General features: G+C 39.1%; 1 protein-coding gene across 6 annotated transcripts in view; it reads left to right on the forward strand.

Annotated features, from left to right (window-relative positions):
* The window catches only part of PTPRK (protein tyrosine phosphatase receptor type K), an 865,926-nt gene that overhangs the window by 238,235 nt on the left and 603,129 nt on the right, over positions 1-24,562 (forward strand). For 3 of the 6 annotated variants that reach the window (XM_053710702.1, XM_053710705.1, XM_053710706.1), the window contains exon 3: positions 12,845-13,116. The exons of the other annotated variants lie outside the window; for them this stretch is intronic. In XM_053710702.1, coding sequence (XP_053566677.1) covers positions 12,845-13,116 — 272 coding nt within the window. The remainder of the gene's footprint in view (positions 1-12,844; positions 13,117-24,562) is intronic. 6 annotated transcript variants of the gene reach the window in all.

Raw genomic sequence — 24,562 nt, forward strand, 5'->3', positions numbered from 1 at the left:
ACCTGAAAAAGGATCCTAGTCCATACTGATTGAGAGTATTGGGACACCGTAACCCACAAAGGTACATGAAAAACCTCAAGATCCATAGCTATTACTAATTGCAGTCCTCTGACAACAGGTACTATTTCACCTTTTATCTTACCTAAGAATATTTGAAAACGCTGTACACTACAGAATTAAAGCTATTACTAATAGCAGACCATTTATTATCACTTGTTGGTATTCTGTAGACCTCCTTGAAATATTCTACAAAACCAATCTTAAGGCATACTCGATTATACAGCATTTTTCTTCAACAGAGTCTGCCACCTGTTACAAATAGTATCGAAATATACGTTTCTCCAACATAGGTGTGTCCGGTCCACGGCGTCATCCTTACTTGTGGGATATTCTCTTCCCCAACAGGAAATGGCAAAGAGCCCAGCAAAGCTGGTCACATGATCCCTCCTAGGCTCCGCCTACCCCAGTCATTCTCTTTGCCGTTGTACAGGCAACATCTCCACGGAGATGGCTTAGAGTTTTTTAGTGTTTAACTGTAGTTTTTCATTATTCAATCAAGAGTTTGTTATTTTCAAATAGTGCTGGTACGTACTATTTACTCAGAAACAGAAAAGAGATGAAGAATTCTGTTTGTATGAGGAAAATGATTTTAGCAACCGTAACTAAAATCCATGGCTGTTCCACACAGGACTGTTGAGAGCAATTAACTTCAGTTGGGGGAACAGTGTGCAGTCTCTTACTGCTTGAGGTATGACACATTCTAACAAGACGATGTAATGCTGGAAGCTGTCATTTTCCCTATGGGATCCGGTAAGCCATGTTTATTACGATTGTAAATAAGGGCTTCACAAGGGCTTATTTAGACTGTAGACTTTTTTTGGGCTAAATCGATTGATATTAACACTTATTTAGCCTTGAGGAATCATTTATTCTGGGTATTTTGATATAATAATATCGGCAGGCACTGTTTTAGACACCTTATTCTTTAGGGGCTTTCCCAAAGCATAGGCAGAGTCTCATTTTCGCGCCGGTGTTGCGCACTTGTTTTTGAGAGGCATGGCATGCAGTCGCATGTGAGAGGAGCTCTGATACTTATAAAAGACTTCTGAAGGCGTCATTTGGTATCGTATTCCCCTTTGGGTTTGGTTGGGTCTCAGCAAAGCAGATACCAGGGACTGTAAAGGGGTTAAAGCTTAAAACGGCTCCGGTTCCGTTATTTTAAGGGTTAAAGCTTCCAAAATTGGTGTGCAATATTTTCAAGGCTTTAAGACACTGTGGTGAAAGTTTGGTGAATTTTGAACAATTCCTTCATGTTTTTTCGCAATTGCAGTAATAAAGTGTGTTCAGTTTAAAATTTAAAGTGACAGTAACGGTTTTATTTTAAAACGTTTTTTGTACTTTCTTATCAAGTTTATGCCTGTTTAACATGTCTGAACTACCAGATAGACTGTGTTCTGAATGTGGGGAAGCCAGAATTCCTATTCATTTAAATAAATGTGATTTATGTGATAATGACAATGATGCCCAAGATGATTCCTCAAGTGAGGGGAGTAAGCATGGTACTGCATCATTCCCTCCTTCGTCTACACGAGTCTTGCCCACTCAGGAGGCCCCTAGTACATCTAGCGCGCCAATACTCCTTACTATGCAACAATTAACGGCTGTAATGGATAATTCTGTCAAAAACATTTTAGCCAAAATGAACCCTTGTCAGCGTAAGCGTGGATGCTCTGTTTTAGTTACTGAAGAGCATGACGACGCTGATATTAATATCTCTGAAGGGCCCCTAACCCAATCTGAGGGGGCCAGGGAGGTTTTGTCTGAGGGAGAAATTACTGATTTAGGGAACATTTCTCAGCAGGCTGAATCTGATGTGATTACATTTAAATTTAAATTGGAACATCTCCGCATTTTGCTTAAGGAGGTATTATCCACTCTGGATGATTGTGAAAATTTGGTCATCCCAGAGAAACTATGTAAAATGGACAAGTTCCTAGAGGTGCCGGGGCTCCCAGAAGCTTTTCCTATACCCAAGCGGGTGGCGGACATTGTTAATAAAGAATGGGAAAGGCCCGGTATTCCTTTCGTCCCTCCCCCCATATTTAAAAAATTGTTTCCTATGGTCGACCCCAGAAAGGACTTATGGCAGTCAGTCCCCAAGGTCGAGGGAGCGGTTTCTACTTTAAACAAACGCACCACTATTCCCATAGAGGATAGTTGTGCTTTCAAAGATCCTATGGATAAAAAATTAGAAGGTTTGCTTAAAAAGATGTTTGTTCAGCAGGGTTACCTTCTACAACCCATTTCATGCATTGTCCCTGTCACTACAGCCGCATATTTCTGGTTTGATGAACTGATTAAGGTGCTCGATAGTGACTCTCCTCCTTATGAGGAGATTATGGACAGAATCAATGCTCTCAAATTGGCTAATTCTTTCACTCTAGACGCCTCTTTGCAATTGGCTAAGTTAGCGGCTAAGAATTCTGGGTTTGCTATTGTGGCGCGCAGAGCGCTTTGGTTGAAATCTTGGTCGGCTGATGCGTCTTCCAAGAACAAGCTACTAAACATTCCTTTCAAGGGGAAAACGCTGTTTGGTCCTGACTTGAAAGAGATTATCTCTGATATCACTGGGGGTAAGGGCCACGCCCTTCCTCAGGATCGGCCTTTCAAGGCAAAAAATAGACCTAATTTTCGTCCCTTTCGTAAAAACGGACCAGCCCAAGGTGCTACGTCCTCTAAGCAAGAGGGTAATACTTCTCAGGCCAAGCCAGCTTGGAGACCAATGCAAGGCTGGAACAAGGGAAAGCAGGCCAAGAAACCTGCCACTGCTACCAAGACAGCATGAAATATTGGCCCCCGATCCGGGACCGGATCTGGTGGGGGGCAGACTCTCTCTCTTCGCTCAGGCTTGGGCAAGAGATGTTCTGGATCCTTGGGCGCTAGAAATAGTCTCCCAGGGTTATCTTCTGGAATTCAAAGGACTTCCCCCAAGGGGGAGGTTACACAGGTCTCAGTTGTCTTCAGACCACATAAAAAGACAGGCGTTCTTACATTGTGTAGAAGACCTGTTAAAAATGGGAGTGATTCATCCTGTTCCATTAAGAGAACAAGGGATGGGGTTCTACTCCAATCTGTTCATAGTTCCCAAAAAAGAGGGAACGTTCAGACCAATCCTAGATCTCAAGATCTTAAACAAATTTCTCAAGGTCCCATCGTTCAAGATGGAAACCATTCGAACTATCCTTCCTTCCATCCAGGAAGGTCAATTCATGACCACGGTGGATTTAAAGGATGCGTATCTACATATTCCTATCCACAAGGAACATCATCGGTTCCTAAGGTTTGCATTCCTGGACAAACATTACCAGTTCGTGGCGCTTCCTTTCGGATTAGCCACTGCTCCAAGGATTTTCACAAAGGTACTAGGGTCCCTTCTAGCGGTGCTAAGACCAAGGGGCATTGCAGTAGTACCCTACCTGGACGACATTCTGATTCAAGCGTCGTCCCTCCCTCGAGCAAAGGCTCACACGGACATCGTCCTGGCCTTTCTCAGATCTCACGGCTGGAAAGTGAACGTGGAAAAGAGTTCTCTATCCCCGTCAACAAGGGTTCCCTTCTTGGGAACAATTATAGATTCCTCAGAAATGAGGATTTTTCTAACAGAGGCCAGAATAACAAAGCTTCTGGACTCTTGTCGGATACTTCATTCCGTTCCTCTTCCTTCCGTAGCTCAGTGCATGGAAGTGATCGGATTGATGGTAGCGGCAATGGACATAGTTCCTTTTGCGCGCATTCATCTAAGACCATTACAACTGTGCATGCTCAGTCAGTGGAATGGGGACTATACAGACTTGTCTCCAAAGATACAAGTAAATCAGAGGACCAGAGACTCACTCCGTTGGTGGCTGTCCCTGGACAACCTGTCACAAGGGATGACATTCCGCAGACCAGAGTGGGTCATTGTCACGACCGACGCCAGTCTGACGGGCTGGGGCGCGGTCTGGGGATCCCTGAAAGCTCAGGGTCTTTGGTCTCGGGAAGAATCTCTTCTACCGATAAATATTCTGGAACTGAGAGCGATATTCAATGCTCTCAAGGCTTGGCCTCAGCTAGCGAGGACCAAGTTCATACGGTTTCAATCAGACAACATGACGACTGTTGCGTACATCAACCATCAGGGGGGAACAAGGAGTTCCCTAGCGATGGAGGAAGTGACCAAGATTGTTCTATGGGCGGAGTCTCACTCCTGCCACCTGTCTGCTATCCACATCCCGGGAGTGGAAAATTGGGAAGCGGATTTTCTGAGTCGTCAGACATTGCATCCGGGGGAGTGGGAACTCCATCCGGAAATCTTTGCCCTAGTCACTCAGCTGTGGGGCATTCCAGACATGGATCTAATGGCCTCTCGTCAGAACTTCAAAGTTCCCTGTTACGGGTCCAGATCCAGGGATCCCAAGGCGGCTCTAGTGGATGCACTAGTAGCACCTTGGACCTTCAAACTAGCTTATGTGTTTCCGCCGTTTCCTCTCATTCCCAGGCTGGTAGCCAGGATCAATCAGGAGAGGGCGTCGGTGATCTTGATAGTTCCTGCGTGGCCACGCAGGACTTGGTATGCAGATCTGGTGAATCTGTCATCGGCTCCGCCTTGGAAGCTACCTTTGAGACGAGACCTTCTTGTTCAGGGTCCGTTCGAACATCCGAATCTGGTTTCACTCCAGCTGACTGCCTGGAGATTGAACGCTTGATTTTATCGAAGCGAGGTTTCTCAGATTCTGTTATCGATACTCTTGTTCAGGCCAGAAAGCCTGTAACTAGAAAGATTTACCACAAAATTTGGAAAAAATATATCTGTTGGTGTGAATCTAAAGGATTCCCTTGGGACAAGGTTAGGATTCCTAGGATTCTATCCTTCCTTCAAGAAGGATTGGAAAAAGGATTATCGGCAAGTTCCCTGAAGGGACAGATTTCTGCCTTGTCGGTGTTACTTCACAAAAAGCTGGCAGCTGTGCCAGATGTTCAAGCCTTTGTTCAGGCTTTGGTTAGAATTAAGCCTGTTTACAAACCTTTGACTCCCCCTTGGAGTCTCAATTTAGTTCTTTCAGTTCTTCAGGGGGTTCCGTTTGAACCCTTACATTCCGTTGATATTAAGTTATTATCTTGGAAAGTTTTGTTTTTAGTTGCAATTTCTTCTGCTAGAAGAGTTTCAGAATTATCTGCTCTGCAGTGTTCCCCTCCTTATCTGGTGTTCCATGCAGATAAGGTGGTTTTACGTACTAAACCTGGTTTTTTTCCGAAAGTTGTTTCTAACAAAAACATTAACCAGGAGATTATCGTGCCTTCTCTGTGTCCGAAACCAGTTTCAAAGAAGGAACGTTTGTTGCACAATTTGGATGTTGTTCGCGCTCTAAAATTCTATTTAGATGCTACAAAGGATTTTAGACAAACATCTTCCTTGTTTGTTGTTTATTCAGGTAAAAGGAGAGGTCAAAAAGCAACTTCTACCTCTCTCTCTTTTTGGATTAAAAGCATCATCAGATTGGCTTACGAGACTGCCGGACGGCAGCCTCCCGAAAGAATCACAGCTCATTCCACTAGGGCTGTGGCTTCCACATGGGCCTTCAAGAACGAGGCTTCTGTTGATCAGATATGTAGGGCAGCGACTTGGTCTTCACTGCACACTTTTACCAAATTTTACAAGTTTGATACTTTTGCTTCTTCTGAGGCTATTTTTGGGAGAAAGGTTTTGCAAGCCGTGGTGCCTTCCATTTAGGTGACCTGATTTGCTCCCTCCCTTCATCCGTGTCCTAAAGCTTTGGTATTGGTTCCCACAAGTAAGGATGACGCCGTGGACCGGACACACCTATGTTGGAGAAAACAGAATTTATGTTTACCTGATAAATTTCTTTCTCCAACGGTGTGTCCGGTCCACGGCCCGCCCTGGTTTTTTTTTAATCAGGTCTGATAATTTATTTTCTTTTACTACAGTCACCACGGTACCATATGGTTTCTCCTATGCTAATATTCCTCCTTAACGTCGGTCGAATGACTGGGGTAGGCGGAGCCTAGGAGGGATCATGTGACCAGCTTTGCTGGGCTCTTTGCCATTTCCTGTTGGGGAAGAGAATATCCCACAAGTAAGGATGACGCCGTGGACCGGACACACCGTTGGAGAAAGAAATTTATCAGGTAAACATAAATTCTGTTTTTTCAAAGGTACATTATATCTTGTTCCATTCAAAGGCTTTCTTAAAAAAGTGTTTTATCTATTGTCCAAAAATCTCTTTGTTTTACATTATCCACTGCAGTGTGATTTATTTATTTTGCTAACAGCACAGATATCAGTTTGGAAGACAAACATTTAAATAACAATTTTTTAACTATATGAGCTCATATTGTATTAATATTGTATCAGATCTTTTGTTGAATAAGATTTTTTATACTGTGTTATAAATTTTGATATATCTGTTTACCTATATAAAAGGAATTTTACATAAACTTTGCATTCTTAAAATCATTTATTGGTTCATTTTAGATATCAATTTGCACTAAGCACACACTCATTTTTGCACTATTTCTTAACTAATTCTTAAGAATCTCCTAAAGGACTTTTGAACATATAATCAGCTCCCCTTCACCTGTCCTAATCATTTTACACATCGATAATAGTTTGGAGGAACTTTTATCACTCTGAAGGTTTTTTTTAGAGCTACCATTATTATAACTAATTTACGTTTAAGGTGCACTCACTCCATCCTGTTTTTTGCATCAGTTCCAAATACCAGACAATATTGGCACAAAATCTTCAGGCTTCTGCTAGAAAGCTGAACATAAAGAGGAACTTCATCTTTCAGCATGACAACGACCCAAAACATACATCCAAATCAACAAAGGAATGGTTTCACCAGAAGAAGATTAAAGTTTTGGGATGGCCCAGTCAGAGCCCAGTCCTGAATCAAATAAAAAATCTGTGGGGTGATCTGAAGAAGGCTGTGCACAGGAGATTCCCTCGCTTTCTGACAGATTTAGAGTGTTTTTGCAAAGAAGAGTGGGCAAATCTTGCCAAGTCAAGATGTGCCATCCTGAAAAACTCATACCCAAAAAGACTGAGTGCTGTAATAAAATCAAAAGGTGCTTCAATAAAGTATTAGTTTAAGGGTGTTCACACTTATGCAACCATATTATTTTATTTTTTTATTTTTATTTCCCTTTACCTAAAAGATTTCAGTTTGATTTTCAATTGAGTTGTACAGTTTATAGGTCACATTAAAGGTGGAAAAAGTTCTGAAATAATTTATCTTTGTCTCATTTTTTTTACATCACAGAAACCTGACATTTTAACAGGGGTGTATAGACTTTTTATATCCACTGTGTGTGTGTATGTGTGTGTATATATATATATATATATATAATATATATATTATATATATATAATATATATGTGTGTGTATATGTATATATATATATGTGTGTGTATATATATATATATATATATATATATATATATATATATGTGTGTGTATATATATATATATATATATATATATATATATATATATATATATATATATATATATATATATATATATATATGTGTGTGTATATATATATATATATATATATATGTATATATATATATATATATATATATATGTGTATATATATGTGTGTGTGTGTGTATATGTATGCATATGAAAAAAGAGCGCACTCCAACTCAAGCAACATCTACCAGGGTGCAGGCAGATATAATTATAAAATAAGAAAACGGCATGCACTTACTGGGTAAGTGAAAAAAGTGCTTTTATTAGCACATCAAAAAATATGTAACGTTTTGGGGATCAGTCACCCCTTCATCAGATATGAGTGCATGCCGTTTTCTTATTTTATAATGTATATATAATTTCCCTACTTTTTTGATGATAACTCCTCCCAACCTCTATTTCTTGCTTTTATGTTCTGTGACATATAGAACGGTCCTACCCGCTCTATACTTATTTCTAAAGCGTGTTCACAAAGCTCCTTTGAAATGCGCCTGCGCAAAGTAAAGAGATGCGCTTGTCAGTATCTGTGACGTATTATAGGTATTTCAACAGAAAACGAATATGCATGCGTGAAACAGGAGCGCGCGTGAATGAAGATATGAAGTAAAAAAAGAATCGCGCATGCGCAGATCAACAAGGAGGCAGATGACGTAGGGTGACGGCTGCCTAACGGCCATATTTTCAATTGGATCTTCCTAAAACATAATTAAAGGGCCATAATACCCAAATGTTTAAACACTTGAAAGTGATGCAGCATAGCTGTAAAAAGCTGACTAGAAAATATCACCTGAACATCTCTATGTAAAAAAGAAAGATATTTTACCTCAAAAAATTCTCAGTAGCCACCTCCCATTGTAAAGGATTTCTAAGCAGCATATTAGTCTGTCTGTCCCGGGACAACTGAAGGGATGAGCATCGTGAACTCTCATATTATTTCACCAATCAGGTAAAGGAAGCTTACTATGAAATCTCATGAGAGTTAAGTCAAATCTCATGAGATCACAGTAAGAGTTCATGACCTCAGCACTGCTGATGCTGATTGGCTGCTGTTCATTTCTTCATTTTTTTTAATTTTTTTACCTGCAGCTGGGAGCAGCTGAGTATAACTTTTTACACAGAACTAACTCTGCTGAGCTGAGGAGATTGTGAGGTAAAATATCTCCCTTTTTTACATAGAGATGCTCAGGTGATATTTTCCTGTCAGCTTTTTACAGTTATACTGCATCAGTTTCAAGTGATTTAGCATATGAGTATTATGTCCCTTTAAGAAAGAAAATATATATATATATATATAACGGTTGAATTTCGCGGACAATACATTTTTATTTGTTACGGCAATAACTTTATTTACAGTACAATTTGAAAAAAATGATGAATGAAACTCAAAGTAATTTGCGACAAAGAATGCTATAGATAAACAGCCGGGTAACTTTACCTTCACTTTAATGTGTTGATGCCAAAACCTAATTTCTTCTATAAGATACGAGTCCACGGATTCATCCTTTACTTGTGGGATATTATCTTCCTGCTAACAGGAAGTGGCAAAGAGCACCACAGCAGAGCTTTCTATATAGCTCCTCCCTTGACTCCACCCCAGTCATTCTCTTTGCCTAATCTAAGTAATAGGAAGGGTAAAGTGAAAAAGGTGATAAAATGTTAGTTTGTATTTTCTTCAAGCAAGAGTTTTTTTTATTTTAAATGGTACCGGCTATTTTCTCCCAGGCAGCAGATGGATGAAGACTTCTGTCTTCTGAGGCTGATGATCTTAGCAGTTGTTACTAAGATCCAGAGTAGTTCCCACAAAATGGCTGAGGAGTACTTAAGAAACTTCAGTGTGAGGAATGTTTTTAATGAGGTATGTTCAGTCATTTTTTTCTTGAGAAACTGTGTTATTTCAGAATTGGCTGACAGTATCCCCATGAGGGAAAGGGTAAGCAGTAATCCTAAAGTATTCAGAGGGGTATTACTGGACTTGCATATTGGGCTATAAAAAAAATGGTTGACACTGATGTTATGTTTGTGGGCAAACGTTTTCATGACTGGGAGTTACAGATAACGTTTTTTATGATAGACTTTTTTCTTCTTTATTAAGTATAGAGGGTACACATGGCTTCATTTATGGGTATATGAACCCACATGGCTAGGTTCTAGACCGCTCTGATGCAGTTATTTTTGACTGTGAGACATGGAGTGAGATGGACGGGGCCTATTTTCACGCCTCAGTTGCGCAGTTGTTTTTCCCAGACAAGCAGCAAGCTCCAACTCCGGTGGGCCTTTTAGAACAGTATTGGGCCTAATCGAAGGTTTAATCTGATTTTTTTTATTCCTAGGAACTCTGAGACTCGGTAGACATGAAAATTTTTCTGACGGAGGTCAGAAAATCAAAGATCTTAACCACTTGCCGAGCACTTCATTCCATTCCTCGGCCGTCAGTGGCTCAGTGTATGGAGGTAATCGGACTAATGGCAATGGACATAGTTCCGTTTGCTCGCTTGCATCTCAGACCACTGCAACTATGCATGCTCAGACAGTGGAATGGGGATTATCCAAATTTATCTCCTCAGATAAATCTGGATCAAGAGACCAGAGACTCTCTTCTTTGGTGGTTGTCACAGGATCATCTGTCCCAGGGAATGTTACCGCAGGCCAGCATGGGTCATAGTGACGACGGACGCCAGCCTCTTGGGCTGGGGTGCAGTCTGGAATTCCCTGAAGGCGCAGGGTGTGTGGACTCAGGAGGAGGCTCTCCTTCCAGAGAGCGATATTCAACGCGCTTCAGGCGTGGCCTCAGCTGGCTTCGGCCAAATTCATAAGATTCCAGTCGGACAATATCACGACTGTAGCATATATCAATCATCAAGGGGGAACAAAGAGTTCTCTAGCGATGACAGAGGTTTCCAAAATCATTTGATGGGCAGAGACTCACTCTTGCCATCTATCGGCAATCTATATCCCAGGAGTGGAGAACTGGGAAGCGAATTTTCTCAGTCGTCAGACTTTTCATCCGGGGGAGTGGGAGCTCCATCCGGAGGTGTTTGCACAATTGATTCATCAATGGGGCACACCAGAATTGGATCTGATGGCATCTCGTCAGAATGCCAAACTTCCTTGTTACGGGTCCAGATCAAGGGATCCTCAAGCAGTACTGATCGATGCTCTAGCAGTACCGTGGTCGTTTAACCTGTCTTATGTGTTTCCTCCTTTTCCTCTCTTTCCTCGTCTGATTGCCAGAATCATACAGGAGAGGGCTTCTGGAAATGTCATCTCTGCCACCATGGAAACTGCCACTGAGATAGGACCTTCTTATTCAGGGTCCATGCCAACATCCAAATCTATTTTCTCTGCGGCTGACTGCCTGGAGATTGAACGCTTGATTTTATCTACGCGGGGATTCTGAGTCGGTCATAGATACCTTGATTCAGGCTTGAAAGCCTGTCACTAGGAAAATTTATCATAAGATATGGCGTAAATATCTTTATTGTTGCGAATCCAAAGGCTACTCATGGAGTAAGATCAGGATTCCTAGGATTTTGTCCTTTCTCCAAGAAGGATTGGAGGAAGGGGTTATCAGCTAGTTCCTTAAAGGGACAGATTTTTGCTTTGTCAATTTTACTGCACAAGCGTCTGGCAGATGTCCCAGATGTTCAGTCGTTTTGTCAGGCCTTTGGTTAGAATTAAGCCTGTGTTTAAACCTGTTGCTCCGCCATGGAGTTTGAATTTAGTTCTTAAAGTTCAACAGGTTCCGTTTGAACCTATGCATTCCATAGATATTAAACTTCTATCTTGGAAAGTTCTGTTTTTGGTTGCTATCTCTTCTGCTCAGAGATTTTCTGAGCTATCTGCATTACAATGCGACTCGCCTTATCTTATATTCCATTCTGATAAGGTGGTTTTGCGTACCAAACCTGGATTCCTTCCTAAGGTTGTTTCTAATAAGAATATTAATCAGGAAATTGTTGTTCCTTCTCTGTGTCCTAACCCTTCTTCTAAGAAGGAGCATCTGTTACATAATTTGGATGTGGTTCGTGCCTTGAAGTTTTACTTGCAAATGACCAAGGATTTCCGTCAAACATCTTCTCTGTTTGTTGTCTATTCTGGAAGCGTAGAGGTCAAAAAGCTACGGCTACCTCTTTCTTTCTGGCTGAAATTCATCATCCGTTTGGCATACGAGACTGCTGGATTGCAGCCTCCTGAAAGGATTACAGCTCATTCTACTAGAGCGGTGGCTTCCACATGGGCTTTTAAAAACGATGCTTCTGTTGAACAGATTTGTAATGCTGCGACTTGGTCTTCCCTTCATACCTTTTCCAAATTTTACAAATTGGATACTTTTGCTTCTTCGGAGGCTATTTTTGGGAGAAAAGTTCTTCAAGCAGTGGTGCCTTCTGTTTAGGTATCTGTCTTGTCTCTCCCGTTCATCCGTGTCCTGTATTTGGTATTTGGTAGCTTTGGTATTGTATCCCACAAGTAAAGGATGAATCCGTGGACTCGTATCTTATAGAAGAAAAGTAAATTTATGCTTACCTGATAAATTAATTTCTTCTATGATAAGACGAGTCCACGGCCCGCCCTGTCAATTTAAGACAGATTATATTTTTTTATTTAAAACTTCAGTCACCTCGGCACCTTTTAGTTTCTCCTTTTTCTTCTTATACCTTCGGTCGAATGTCTGGGGGGTGGAGTCAAGGGAGGAGCTATATAGACAGCTCTGTTGTGGTGCTCTTTGTCACTTGCTGTTAGCAGGAGGATAATATCCCACAAGTAAAGGATGAATCTGTGGACTTGTCATATCATAGAAGAAATTAATTTATCAGGTAAGCATAAATTTACTTTTTTTATATATTGCAAAAAACCTAAAGCAGGGATTGATTCATTTCAAGTATGGTATGCAGCAAGAATATTCTGGAGTCATGGGTTCCTCTAATTTCCAGCTAAATGAGCCTACAAGATCATTGAGGAGCAATATATTCTTTTCAGTTATATAAAGAATGCTTTAAAATATGAGAAACAGATAAAAAAGAAAAATCTAGGCGTTTAGCTCACTGGATTTGTCAATCAGTTGAATGTGTGACACTTATATTTATAAGTGTCCTGTATTTCGTAATATCTTAATGGCAGACTGTTTTAGTGGTTGAGACTTTTTTATAATAATGAATATTGCAAGTATCTTTTATTTGTCCCTGTCTGCATAAAATATTAGTTGTACCATAGTTTCTTGGTTTCTTTGGCAAGTTATTATACTGAACAATGTGGTAGTAAGGATCTGTAACTTTATATTTGACATATTTAACTTGTTTATGTTGCAGGGTCTTATATGGTGGTTGAATCCTCAAAACATGATCCTGGAGAAAAGGCTCGTCTACAGCTTCCTACAATGAAGGAAAATGATACACATTGCATTGATTTCAGCTATCTGCTGTACAGTGCGAAGCGGGATAGTCCAGGGACCCTGAATATTTTTGTACGAGTAAACAAAGGACCTCTTGCCAATCCCATCTGGAATGTTACTGTGTCTACGGGCAAAGACTGGCTGAGGGCAGAGCTAGCCGTTAGCACATTTTGGCCAAATGAATATCAGGTAAAGCCACGCTAATCTTTTATCTTAACAATATTGTGAATAAAACCTATTAATTCTAATGCTATGATTATATTTCCATTTTCAGATTTAGAAAGGCTTTAGGAGAGATGGTCAGCTTTTAATAACTCTAAAAATGCCAGATATAATTTCAAATGCAGTCAAAGGCTTGAAATGTATGAGGAAACATGCCTATAATCTTTGGTCTCTGAAAAATCTCACAAAATATTGGAATATTTAAAAAAATATTTTTACAAATATTCTGTATAATTCACTTTTAAAGGGTAACTGAACCTAAATTTTTTCTTTTGTGATTCAGATAACTCATGCAATTTTAAGCAACTTTATAATTTACTCCTATTATCAATTTTTCTTTTTTCTTTTGCTATCTTTATTTGAAAAAGAAGGTATCTAAGCTAAGGAGCCAGATATTTTTTGGTTCAGGACACTGGACAACAATTGTCCACCATTCGGCAAGAACAACCCAGGTTGTTCAACAAAAATGGGCCGGCATCTAAACTTACAATCTTGATTTTCAAATAAAGATACCAAGAGAATGAAGACAATTTGTTAATAGGAGAAAATTAGAAAGTTGCTTAAAATTGCATGTTCTATCTAAATCACTAAAGAATAAATTTGGGTTCAGTGTCCCTTTAAGAAAAAAAATAGATACATTCTTTCAAGTGATTCTATACACATAAGAAGTTCTATATTTATATTTATAGGTTCTAAATTTCTCAATGCTCAAATGCAAATCTTTTTTTTTTTCCCCATATATATATATATATAGCCCTCATTATAACCCAGTTTATAACGTGTCAAAGGGAAGTGAGGGAGTTTGGTTCCAGGCCCCTCTCAAAATTGACATAAGTAACACCTAATACATTATTTTTAACGCTTTGAAATGAAGACTTGAAATGCTAAACAGCATTATAAACCTAATTAAATTATCACACAACAGACTGTATCAAACTAAGTTTAATGAGCAAAAACATTTTGCTATTGGGTCTGCACCTATTCTATGCATTTCAATCTGGAGTTATTAATAGGCAGTTAGGCACCCTCACCTCAAGCAGCTTGGCAGGAAGATAATAGGGAAGTGGCTGCTAGATCTTGTTGCTCGATAGCCAAGTTCTGTTCTGTGTACACAGATTAATTTAAGTCTGCTAAGCTTGCATAACTTTGCTGCAACACAAGAGGATAGCTCCACCTACTGGCTATTTTAATTAGGGCACTGCTTTTCAATGCTTATCAATAGCAGTCACATGACTGAAAAAAAATAGTTATTCTGAAACGGCGCAAATTAAACCGGCATAAACAGAGGGCCACCTGTACTTTTACTAAATCTTACCATTTGATGATGTTGCTTCTTATGAGGCACCCTTTGGTAGGAAAGTCCTTTAGGCATTTGTCTCAGGTTAAATTTGTTTTTGCTAGTCGGTTATTTTTAGTTGCAAAAAAAGATATTACCCTGTTTTTTTTCTGCGGGTTCTATTTGGGTTGTGGATTTAGTGTCACTGTGGGAAAAAAAATGTTTTTCTTTACATGCCACCCTTAATTCTCATTACTCCTGGACTCCACAACTTGGATTTTAGTTCCCAGGAGTAATTGATTGTGTACTCTCGCCACCTGTATGACAGAAAATGTATATATGTGTGTGTATCTCTCTCTCTCTCTCTCTTTCTCTTTCTCTTTTTCTCTTTTTCTCTTTCTCTTTCTCTTTCTCTTTTTCTCTTTCTCTTTCTCTTTCTTTCTCTCTCTCTCTCTCTTTCTCTTTCTCTCTCTTTCTCTTTCTCTCTCTTTCTCTCTCTCTCTTTCTCTTTCTCTCTCTCTCTCTCTCTCTCTCTCTCTCTCTCTCTCTCTCTCTTTCTCTCTCTCTTTCTCTCTCTCTTTCTCTTTCTCTCTCTCTCTCTCTTTTTCTTTCTCTCTCTCTCTCTCTCTATCTCTATCTCTCTCTCTCTCTCTCTATCTCTCTCTCTCTCTCTCTCTCTCTCTCTCTTTCTTTCTTTCTCTCTCTCTTTCTCTCTCTCTTTCTCTTTCTCTCTCTCTCTCTTTCTTTCTCTCTCTCTCTCTCTCTCTCTCTCTCTCTCTCTCTCTCTCTCTCTCTCTCTCTCTCTCTCCTCTCCTCTCCTCTCCTCTCCTCTCCTCTCCATATATTTACACATATATATTGTGCAGTTGTTTGCTTTTCTCATTGTAAAGGAATTAGATAGCATTGTTTATGTATAATTTGCAAAACAAGTCAGTAGTAACTTCATTTAGGTGTGTGTATATGTATATATATATATATATCTATATATATCTATATATATATATATATATATATATATATATATATATATATATATATATATATATATATATATATATATATATATATATATACTCGCACTTTAGAGATGGCTACCAGGGTGCAAGCAAGCAAAATTTTTACAATACCAAGAAAGTCATGTGGGCTCTCACATTTTTACAGGAGGAGGCATTATCATATAGAACTTGTAACTCCCTTGGAACATCATATAAATACAATCTAAACAAATATTCAATGAAGATGAACTCACGCTACATCATCACAACACCACAGTACACCGAAGACGCCACACGTGTGAATCGTGGGCGTGACCAACCGAGGAGCAACAAACGACACCACTGATCCAACAAATCAAATCATCAGTATACAACCTACATCACTGAGGTTACCCAACGATTCATTGCGTGTGTATGATGGGCGTTACTAATAGCGTCATCGTGAAGATGGGACAAAATAGCCAATCAGTGTGTGGGCGTTGTTAGAAACCTCCTCTTATGGGATGTAACAAGAAAGTCCATCAGCCAATACCTAGGATATAAATAAACAGGCATGTTAGTAAATACATATCTAAGACGGGCACACACCATCACGGGCATATTAGTATAATATCTATAAACCAGAGGGAAGTACGGATATCATACAGGACATAACAAGCCAAATCAGACACCCTATTTGTTCGTTTAACACAGTATATACACACTCCACATTATGATAGCACATAATAGGGAGCTAAATTATTAGTAAATATTAGGAAGCATTTTATACATTTTAAAAAAAAAAGAAGTGTGAAATGTTTGGGGCGACCCAGTTTTTCCCGGGAACACAGGCTTTGGCTTAATGGCTGGCTTGTTGAGCCTGCAAGCAGCTGAGCCAGGATTTGCTTTCACCTTCGGGTGCTGGCATGTTCCTTATGGCCTGTTTTGTCCTTGGAAAGTGTCCTGCAATGGTTTAGTTGTAGACTTAGTGGACTTGTAAGCTGATAGTTGAGTTTTATTCCAGCTATAGCTACTACATGTTCTTCACAGTGCATGTCCTTTCACTTTGTGCTGGTTCTGTGATACAATAGTTTGCACATGGACTTTTACAAAGTGTGTTCAGGGAGTTTTTTCTCTGTTGGATCAACAGTGGTGTCTGGATGAGTTTCATTCGGTCTGTGGCTTGATCAGACTATGACTTTCTTGTTTTGTGGGCATGTGCGCTGTGCTTTATCTGTGCTCTCCCTTTTGAGGGGGTAGTTTGTCTTCCTTAAGATGTGGAGTTTTCCTCTCTTGGGAGGTTCGTTGTCCTGCCCTGTGTGCAGGAGGTTGGAACAGGTGCTAGGGGATAGCGGTCTGCTGTTCTGGGGCTTGTTCTTTTCCAACTATGGAAGTCGTCTCTATGTCGGGACTGTTATAGAGAGTTGTGCCAGGTCTTCTCAGGGAGCTACTGCACTTTTCTCTGTTCAGGTCCTAGGGGGTTCTCCTTGGGAGTACCTATATTGGAAAAGCGGATTGGATTGGCACCTCCCATTCTTACATTCTCTGGGGGCTTGTGGTTGGGTTTTTTTTTTCTGTTCCCCCTGTCTTTCAGACGTGCCTGTTGCTTGAGCTGGTCTGGTGTTTGGAGCAGGATCTGTGATCTGTTGCTCTGCTGCTTCGTCCTCGGGTCTTCGAGGTACGGTTTGAGCCTCCTTGAGGGCTCTGTGTCTTCATGTTCAGGATCTGTGGGAAGGACTGGCGGCTCTTGGTTAGCCTGTGACGTGTCCACTGTTTAGTGGATGCTTAGCAGTCTGACGGTTTGGAACCTATCTTCAGCTGCTCTTTCCTTTCCCTGCAAGTTTTCCAATTTCAGAGTCATCTTTGGATTACTGTAGCGTGCAGTGTTTAAACTCAGTTGTTTACCTATGTGTGCTGCACTTGGTTTTGGTTTCTGAAGATTTAAATATTCTGAGCGACCTTTGTGACTCTGGGGACTTTTGTCTTCAGTTGTCTTCTAGGGTGCGGCTGCACTGTGTTTGAGGGAGGATCTCTTCTCTGTTTCAGATTCCTGGTCCTACCCCGTGGTTTCTGTACAATCTTGGGTCTGGGTGTTGCCTCCCCTTGTTTCTTCGAGACTGATTGGGTCTCTGTGAGCTTGGCCTGGTTTCTCTAGTTTTTGCCTTGTATTTTTATTTGGGACTCGTTGTACCCTATTTAGGGTTTTTCTGGAGTCCTTGATGGATGTTAATCTGTTTCTTCACTTTGTGGGAGATAACGGTAGTCTGATCCCTTTCTCTAGTAAGGGGTGTGTTTTAGCATTCCTCTATAGCTTGGGTATTGTTTTCCCAAAAGTAATGAATGCAGCTGTGGACTCTTTCCATTTATGAAGAAAAACTTAATTTATGCTTGCCTGATGATTTTCTTTTCTTCAGATGGAAAGAGTCCAAAGCTCCCCGCCTGTATCAGGCAAGCACAATTTAAGGTTTCTCCATATAGCAGCCAGCAGGGAGTGCATATTGGCAAAAGGGAGGTGCATAAAGGCATTTGTTGGTTTCTGCGTATTTGTCAAAGATATATCCACCAAATCTTAATATGGCATTGCTTTGAGAGTAAAGAAACAGATTTCTTGTAAGTATAAATATGTATAGGCTTTTAATATATTTGCATTAATAGTTTACTGTATGATATTCAATATGTAAATATTATATGATTTATAGCAATTGCTTATTGAATGTTAAGCTTCCATTTTGAATTCAGATTGTGCTCTTCTTTATGAGTAAGGTTTTATAATGAAACCTGTTGTTCATATTGACATTTTTCTTTATATTTTTCCTTTACCATGATGTAAGAAAAATGTTTTTTCCAGAATAGCTCAGAAATAAAGCTATTTGATAGCCCATTCTGCAAGTTAATGAATCGTAACTGTATAAAAAAGCAAAACAAAAAAGCACATTAGATGCTGTTTCTACTCGGATAACCTAATCGTAACTAGCACAACATATTTTTTGCTGTAAAATGGTTTATTGGAAATATTTCTTCACTGCTTATATGCATTATATCACTATCTGAATAATCGTCTTATTTTGCCTTTGAAAACTGACTATCTTTCTATCTTTAATATGTGTGCACTTTATTTATGCAGGGGTGTGGATTTTTTTTTTTAAACTACTTGTCCAAGGGACTACAGCTGGAGCCAATCTACTTGTCCCTCATGTCAATCTACTTGTCCTGATTTGCAAAATAATTGTAACTAAATTTTTCTCTAAGGGATAGTGTCTGACAGTATACATTATACTGATACAGTACATGTATATATGTATTCACTTATACAGTACATGTTTATATGCGTTTTCCACCTTGTTTGTGAGGAACAATAAAAGAAAATTACATTTATCACTCTATAGAGCATTTGTTTGCAAAATTATCTTTTTTATTCATTTGTGTACCAGGAAGATGTGAGTATGGCTAATTACCACAACCTTAGCCTTCCTTATTACAGAGATGCCAATGCTGTTATGTGAGGAGCCTTATACCCTTTTAAAATTGCAACCAAACCTATCTTAAAACACAGGATTTGGCAGGAGCTAGAGCAGGAGCGTTATGCTAACAGCCTGTAGCAGGGACTGCTGGGGCTACTTGTAATTGTAAAGTGTTCTGTTTGAGAGAGAGAGTGAAATTTCCACATGAGTGGTAGGATATAGAAATATATTAAAGGGACAGTGAATTCAAATATTTAAGTATGATTGTCGTAGTGTTTTGATTTGTAATGCAGCAGGCAATATGAAATATGTTGGTTTTAGAGAAGTATTGTGTATTTATATACTGTTTTCATGCACTTAGCTAAAAACGTCCCAGTTTTATATCTCGTTCTATTAACAATGTATTCAGAAACGATAACACTATTTAACCAGACTATAGTAACCCGTCTCTAAAACACAAGGAAACAAGTAAAGTACAACTACATGAAAGTAGTGCCTGCTCTCCGGGTGAGAGTAGATTGTAGAAATCGGGGAATTCATTAGTGGGAATTTGTTTAATATCTGCAATGCATATTTTGTAGTCAAACTTGACATTAATAAAGGATGTGACACTTTACTAGAGCGAGTTGTTCCTCTGAAGAAACGCAGGCTTCTGTAGAGAGGGGTGGGCGGTAGTTGCAAATCTGAGGAACAACTCGCTCTAGTAAAGTGTCACATCCTTTATTAATGTCAAGTTTGACTACAAAATATGCATTGCAGATATTAAACAAATTCCCACTAATGAATTCCCCGATTTCTACAATCTACTCTCACCCGGAGAGCAGGCACTACTTTCATGACCGTTGTACTTTACTCGTTTCCTTGTGTTTTAGAGACCGGTTACTATAGTCTGGTTAAATAGTGTTATCGTTTCTGAATACATTGTTAATAGAACAAGATATAAAACTGGGACGTTTTTGAAGAGCGTACAAAGCGCGACAGAATTGCTGTTAGTTGTCATACAAGATCATTGTCCTATTATCAGTAAAACAACTCGCTCCTGCAGGACCTGCATATTCTATAGTTCTGCTTCCTGCTGATTGTCAGAGAGTTGGACGTAATTCACTTAGAATACATTTCTTCAGGCTGTAAATATTTGCTGTACGATGGCTTCTTTTCCTGCTTTCACTCTGCCCTCAAGTTAACTTTTCGCACTACCGCCGCACCCCTGCTGGCCGCTAATAAAATTGCAATTTGAAAAAAATTATCCCTGCCTGCATTCTGCTTAAATGTAAAAAAAACACCACCACATGCCCGGCGCACAAAACTGCATGTCCTGGGCGTCGGGCGATAGGAATTGCGCATCCCTGTTTATGTACACTTTATATATGTACACTATATATATATATATATATATATATATATATATATATATATATATATATATATATATATATATATACACACACATACACACACACACACTTTATATTACGGCTGAGTTAGACTTGTCGACTAATCGATTAGTTGATTGGTCTCTCATTAATCGACTAGTACGGCATTAGTCTATTACTGATATATTAAATTTTGCTATATTTTGATAGTCAAAAACAGCCTGTAGCCTTAGCCTAAGCCTACTACTGATTGTGGATTGTCTCACTTGGCAGCAGTTATAACGTGTTATTACTAGGTTTTAAAAATAAATTACAAAAAAAACAAAACAATTTTACAATCACAATGAAAATATTTTGCATTTAATACCTATTTTCGGGCAAGAGGGGGTAATTTCGACTGGTCGAACGCAACTGCCCTTGACTAGTCGATTGAAAAATATTAAATATATATATATATATATATATATATATATATATATATATATGTATGTGTGTGTGTATATATATATATATATATATATATATATATATATATATATATATATATATATATATACACAGAGAGAAATGCACTCACAGGAACGAACAACCAGCTCAATACCATTGTTAGCCTGTTCTATGGCGATTTACCACCTGGGTGCAACTTCTTTTAGCCCAGCAATGCTTTTCACAGAGTAGAACTTTCCTGTAGTATATCAGTCTGATCCTGCCTATTACGGTCAGTCCAGCGCCGAAATACCAGGCAATTCCTCTCTGAACAAGGAACACAGCAACCCCAGACGATCGTTTCGGCCTTCATTGGGCCTCGTCAGTGAGGTGTAGCAGTATTCCTCTAAGCACACTGAGCAAGGAGTCCACTTCTGGTTTCCCCTTTTTCCCATAGGGAGACTAAATACACAGAGAGAAATGCTCTGTGAAAAGCATTGCTGGGCTAAAAGAAGTTGCACCCAGGTGGTAAATCGCCATAGAACAGGCTAACAATGGTATTGAGCTGGTTGTTCGTTCCTGTGAGTGCATTTCTCTCTGTGTGTATTTAGTCTCCCTATGGGAAAAAGGGGAAACCAGACGTGGACTCCTTGCTCAGTGTGCTTAGAGGAATACTGCTACACCTCACTGACGAGGCCCAATGAAGGCCGAAACGATCGTCTGGGGTTGCTTTGTTCCTTGTTCAGAGAGGAATTGCCTGGTATTTCGGTGCTGGACTGACCGTAATAGGCGGGATCAGACTGATATACTACAGGAAAGTTCTACTCTGTGAAAAGCATTGCTGGGCTAAAAGAAGTTGCAACAATATTTCAAAATGTTGTGTTCGACTAATACAGTGTAATAATAGTGTCCATATACCTTTTGTGAACAACCCCTCATTAGGGGCCCCAACAAATGCGGGAATCACAGAGTTTACAGGTGAAAAGAACCGTTCCTATAATATACACTTCAGACTTATGATATGCATAAACAGCGTGCTTACCACTCCGGTGTCAATCGTTAACTGTATATTTCAGACAGTTCAGCTTGGTAGCAGATACAAATGACTCAAAAGTACTTTTTAGTAAACTGTCTGCCCTCCGGCATAGACGCTGTGTATACTTCACTGTTAATTTCAACAGGTGAGTACCTGTGACGTACGCTGTCCTATATTAGAACTGTTGGAGCTCTCCTGAACTCGTATTAAACATTAACAAATATGCAACAAGGATTCACAGTTCAATCAATAGGATTTCAGTGAGAGAGAGAGATGATAAGTGAAATTTAAAAAGTCATTTTATTAAATTCGTAAAAACAGACCTGGCACAGCACATAGAAATCCCCACTGCTGACGCGTTTCCTGCCTCACGGGCAGTTCATCAGAGCATACAGAGATCACCTGAAGCTGCTGTTTTACACACACAGGTACACCAAGAGAGACCAATCACATAGAAGCTAGGTGTGTATAAGAAAAAACCCACCCTTTAACTCCTTCAATTCCTTTAACATATTACACATTATTTAAATATAACTGAACCAATTAGGTTTCCTCAGGAAAAACAGCACAAAAAAATACAAAATAGAAAACAAAGTTGATAAGAAATAAAAAAATCGAATGTTTCGAATATAACATGATTTGGGAACATTATAAATCATAACAATTTATCTATAGTTGTAACGTCTATAATCAAATGTTTCCAAATTGCTAAAGTTTAATAATAGCAAAAGTGAAAACAAAAATATAAGTGGAATGACCCGTTATTATTAAAGTATATAAGATAAATGCAAATTATTAACTAAGGGTCATCACCAAGACTATGTCAGTCAAGAATTGATTATAGAAAAAATAGACAAATAACTTTAAGCAGATGATTAGGCCAACTATTCAGTGTTTGATTATATATTCTTGAAAAGACACATACCCAGGCAACATTACTTTATGGACCAAAAGAGACACTAAGTTCTAAAATTGCATGAGTTGTAAAAGTATGTAAAAAATATGTGAGATATCTTTACAAGGGGTTAGACTGGACAGATTAACATCTCTTTCTACAGTCTCTAATCTATGAATGTAGATCAACTCCTATCTATAAAAAGTTTGACATCACTAATTTTATTTATTCCTAATGGATGACCTGTTTTTAAGGTGTGAATCCAAAAAATTTCTCTTTTTGATAGAGCCTGATACCTATCTCCTCCTCTAGCTCCCAATGTGACTTGCTCAATTCCTTGAAAATGAAAGTGAGCAAGTCCATTTGTATGTGTGAAAAAATGTTTTGCAACTGGAGTCTTTGGAACCTCTGCTTCCAATGACAGCAGATGCTCTCTTATACGATCTTTGAGGTTCCTTGAGGTAAGGCCAACATATTGAAAATTACAAAATGAGCAACTTATGAGATAGATAACATACACAGTATTGCAATTGATCGATTCTCTTATTTTATAAGAAATCCCAGTCTGCATGGAAGTGAAACTATTACCTACAAGTGCGTATTCACAGCACTTGCAAGGTTTAGTGCCACATCTGTGAAAGCCAATACTAGTTGGTAACCAATTATTTTTTGTATTCTCGCTAGATTTAACTTTGGAAGAGAAATTCTTTCTTATTTGGTCACCTATAGTATCAGATCTGCTAGCAACAAAATTACAATTACCAGATATCAATTTGAGATCAGCATCTCTCTCTAGCAATGGCAATCTTGTTTTGATTGTTGCAGATATCTCCAAACTGTCTACTATATTTGGTGACAAAATTAATACCTTTTTTTTGGTTCAATCCATGATCAGAATTAGGGGTAGTGCGGTCTTTTAGTAAATTATTTCTATCAAAGCTTGACACCAAAATAGACTGTTTCTTTAGGGACTCTAGATCATAACCTCTAGCTACCATACGCTCTGTTAAATCGTTGGCATGCTTCCAATAATCACTTAAATTAGTACAGTTGCGTCTAAGTCTGATATATTGGCCCTTTGGTATCCCCTTTTTTAAATGTTTAGGATGGGAAGAGTCTGCCCTAAGAATAGTGTTACCACTTATTTCTTTCCTATACGATTCTGTGAATATTGTATGGCCGTCATTTTTAAGGTATAAATCTAGATAAGGAATGCTACTGTGGGATGCACTGAACGTGAACCTAAGATTGCCATCATTGGAATTAAGATAGTCTATAAAATGATTTAGTTCTCCCTCAGTGCCATCCCACACCAGCAAAATATCGTCTATATACCTAGTATACATCTTAATGTTGTTATTAAAGGTGTTGCTTTCACTGAAAATTTTGAGAATTTCAAAATTAGCCAAATAGAGGTTCGCATACGAGGGGGCAAACTTTGCCCCCATCGCAGTGCCCCTAAGTTGAATGAAAAATTCCCCATTGAAAATGAAAAAGTTTCTGTTCAATAGAAAGGAAGTAGCCATTAGAATAAATTCTATCAAATCAGCATTATACCCAGAATATCTATCCAGCATTTTTTTCATGGCATTTATCCCCAGATTGTGCGGAATACACGAGTATAAAGAGATTACATCTATGGTGACAAAAAGAAAACTCTTTTTCCATTCAAAATTCTGAATCAGCCTGATTAGATGCTTTGTATCTCTTAGAAACCCAGGTAGCGACTGCACAATTGGTTGTAACTGGGCATCAACCCATTGACCCAATTTCTCCCCCAGGGAACCAATCGCAGAAATGATTGGTCTCCCTGGGGGGTTAACCAAGGATTTATGTATCTTAGGTAAAAATTTGAAAACCGGTACTCTTGGGTTCTCAACAAAGACAAAATCACATGTTTTGGTAGTGAGTATGGAGTTCTCCAGTCCCAAATCCAAAAGATGTCTCAATTCTTTCTGGAATTTAATTGTAG

The sequence above is a fragment of the Bombina bombina genome, chromosome 4 (assembly GCF_027579735.1).
Source record: "Bombina bombina isolate aBomBom1 chromosome 4, aBomBom1.pri, whole genome shotgun sequence".
NCBI classification, from domain to species: Eukaryota; Metazoa; Chordata; class Amphibia; order Anura; family Bombinatoridae; genus Bombina; species Bombina bombina.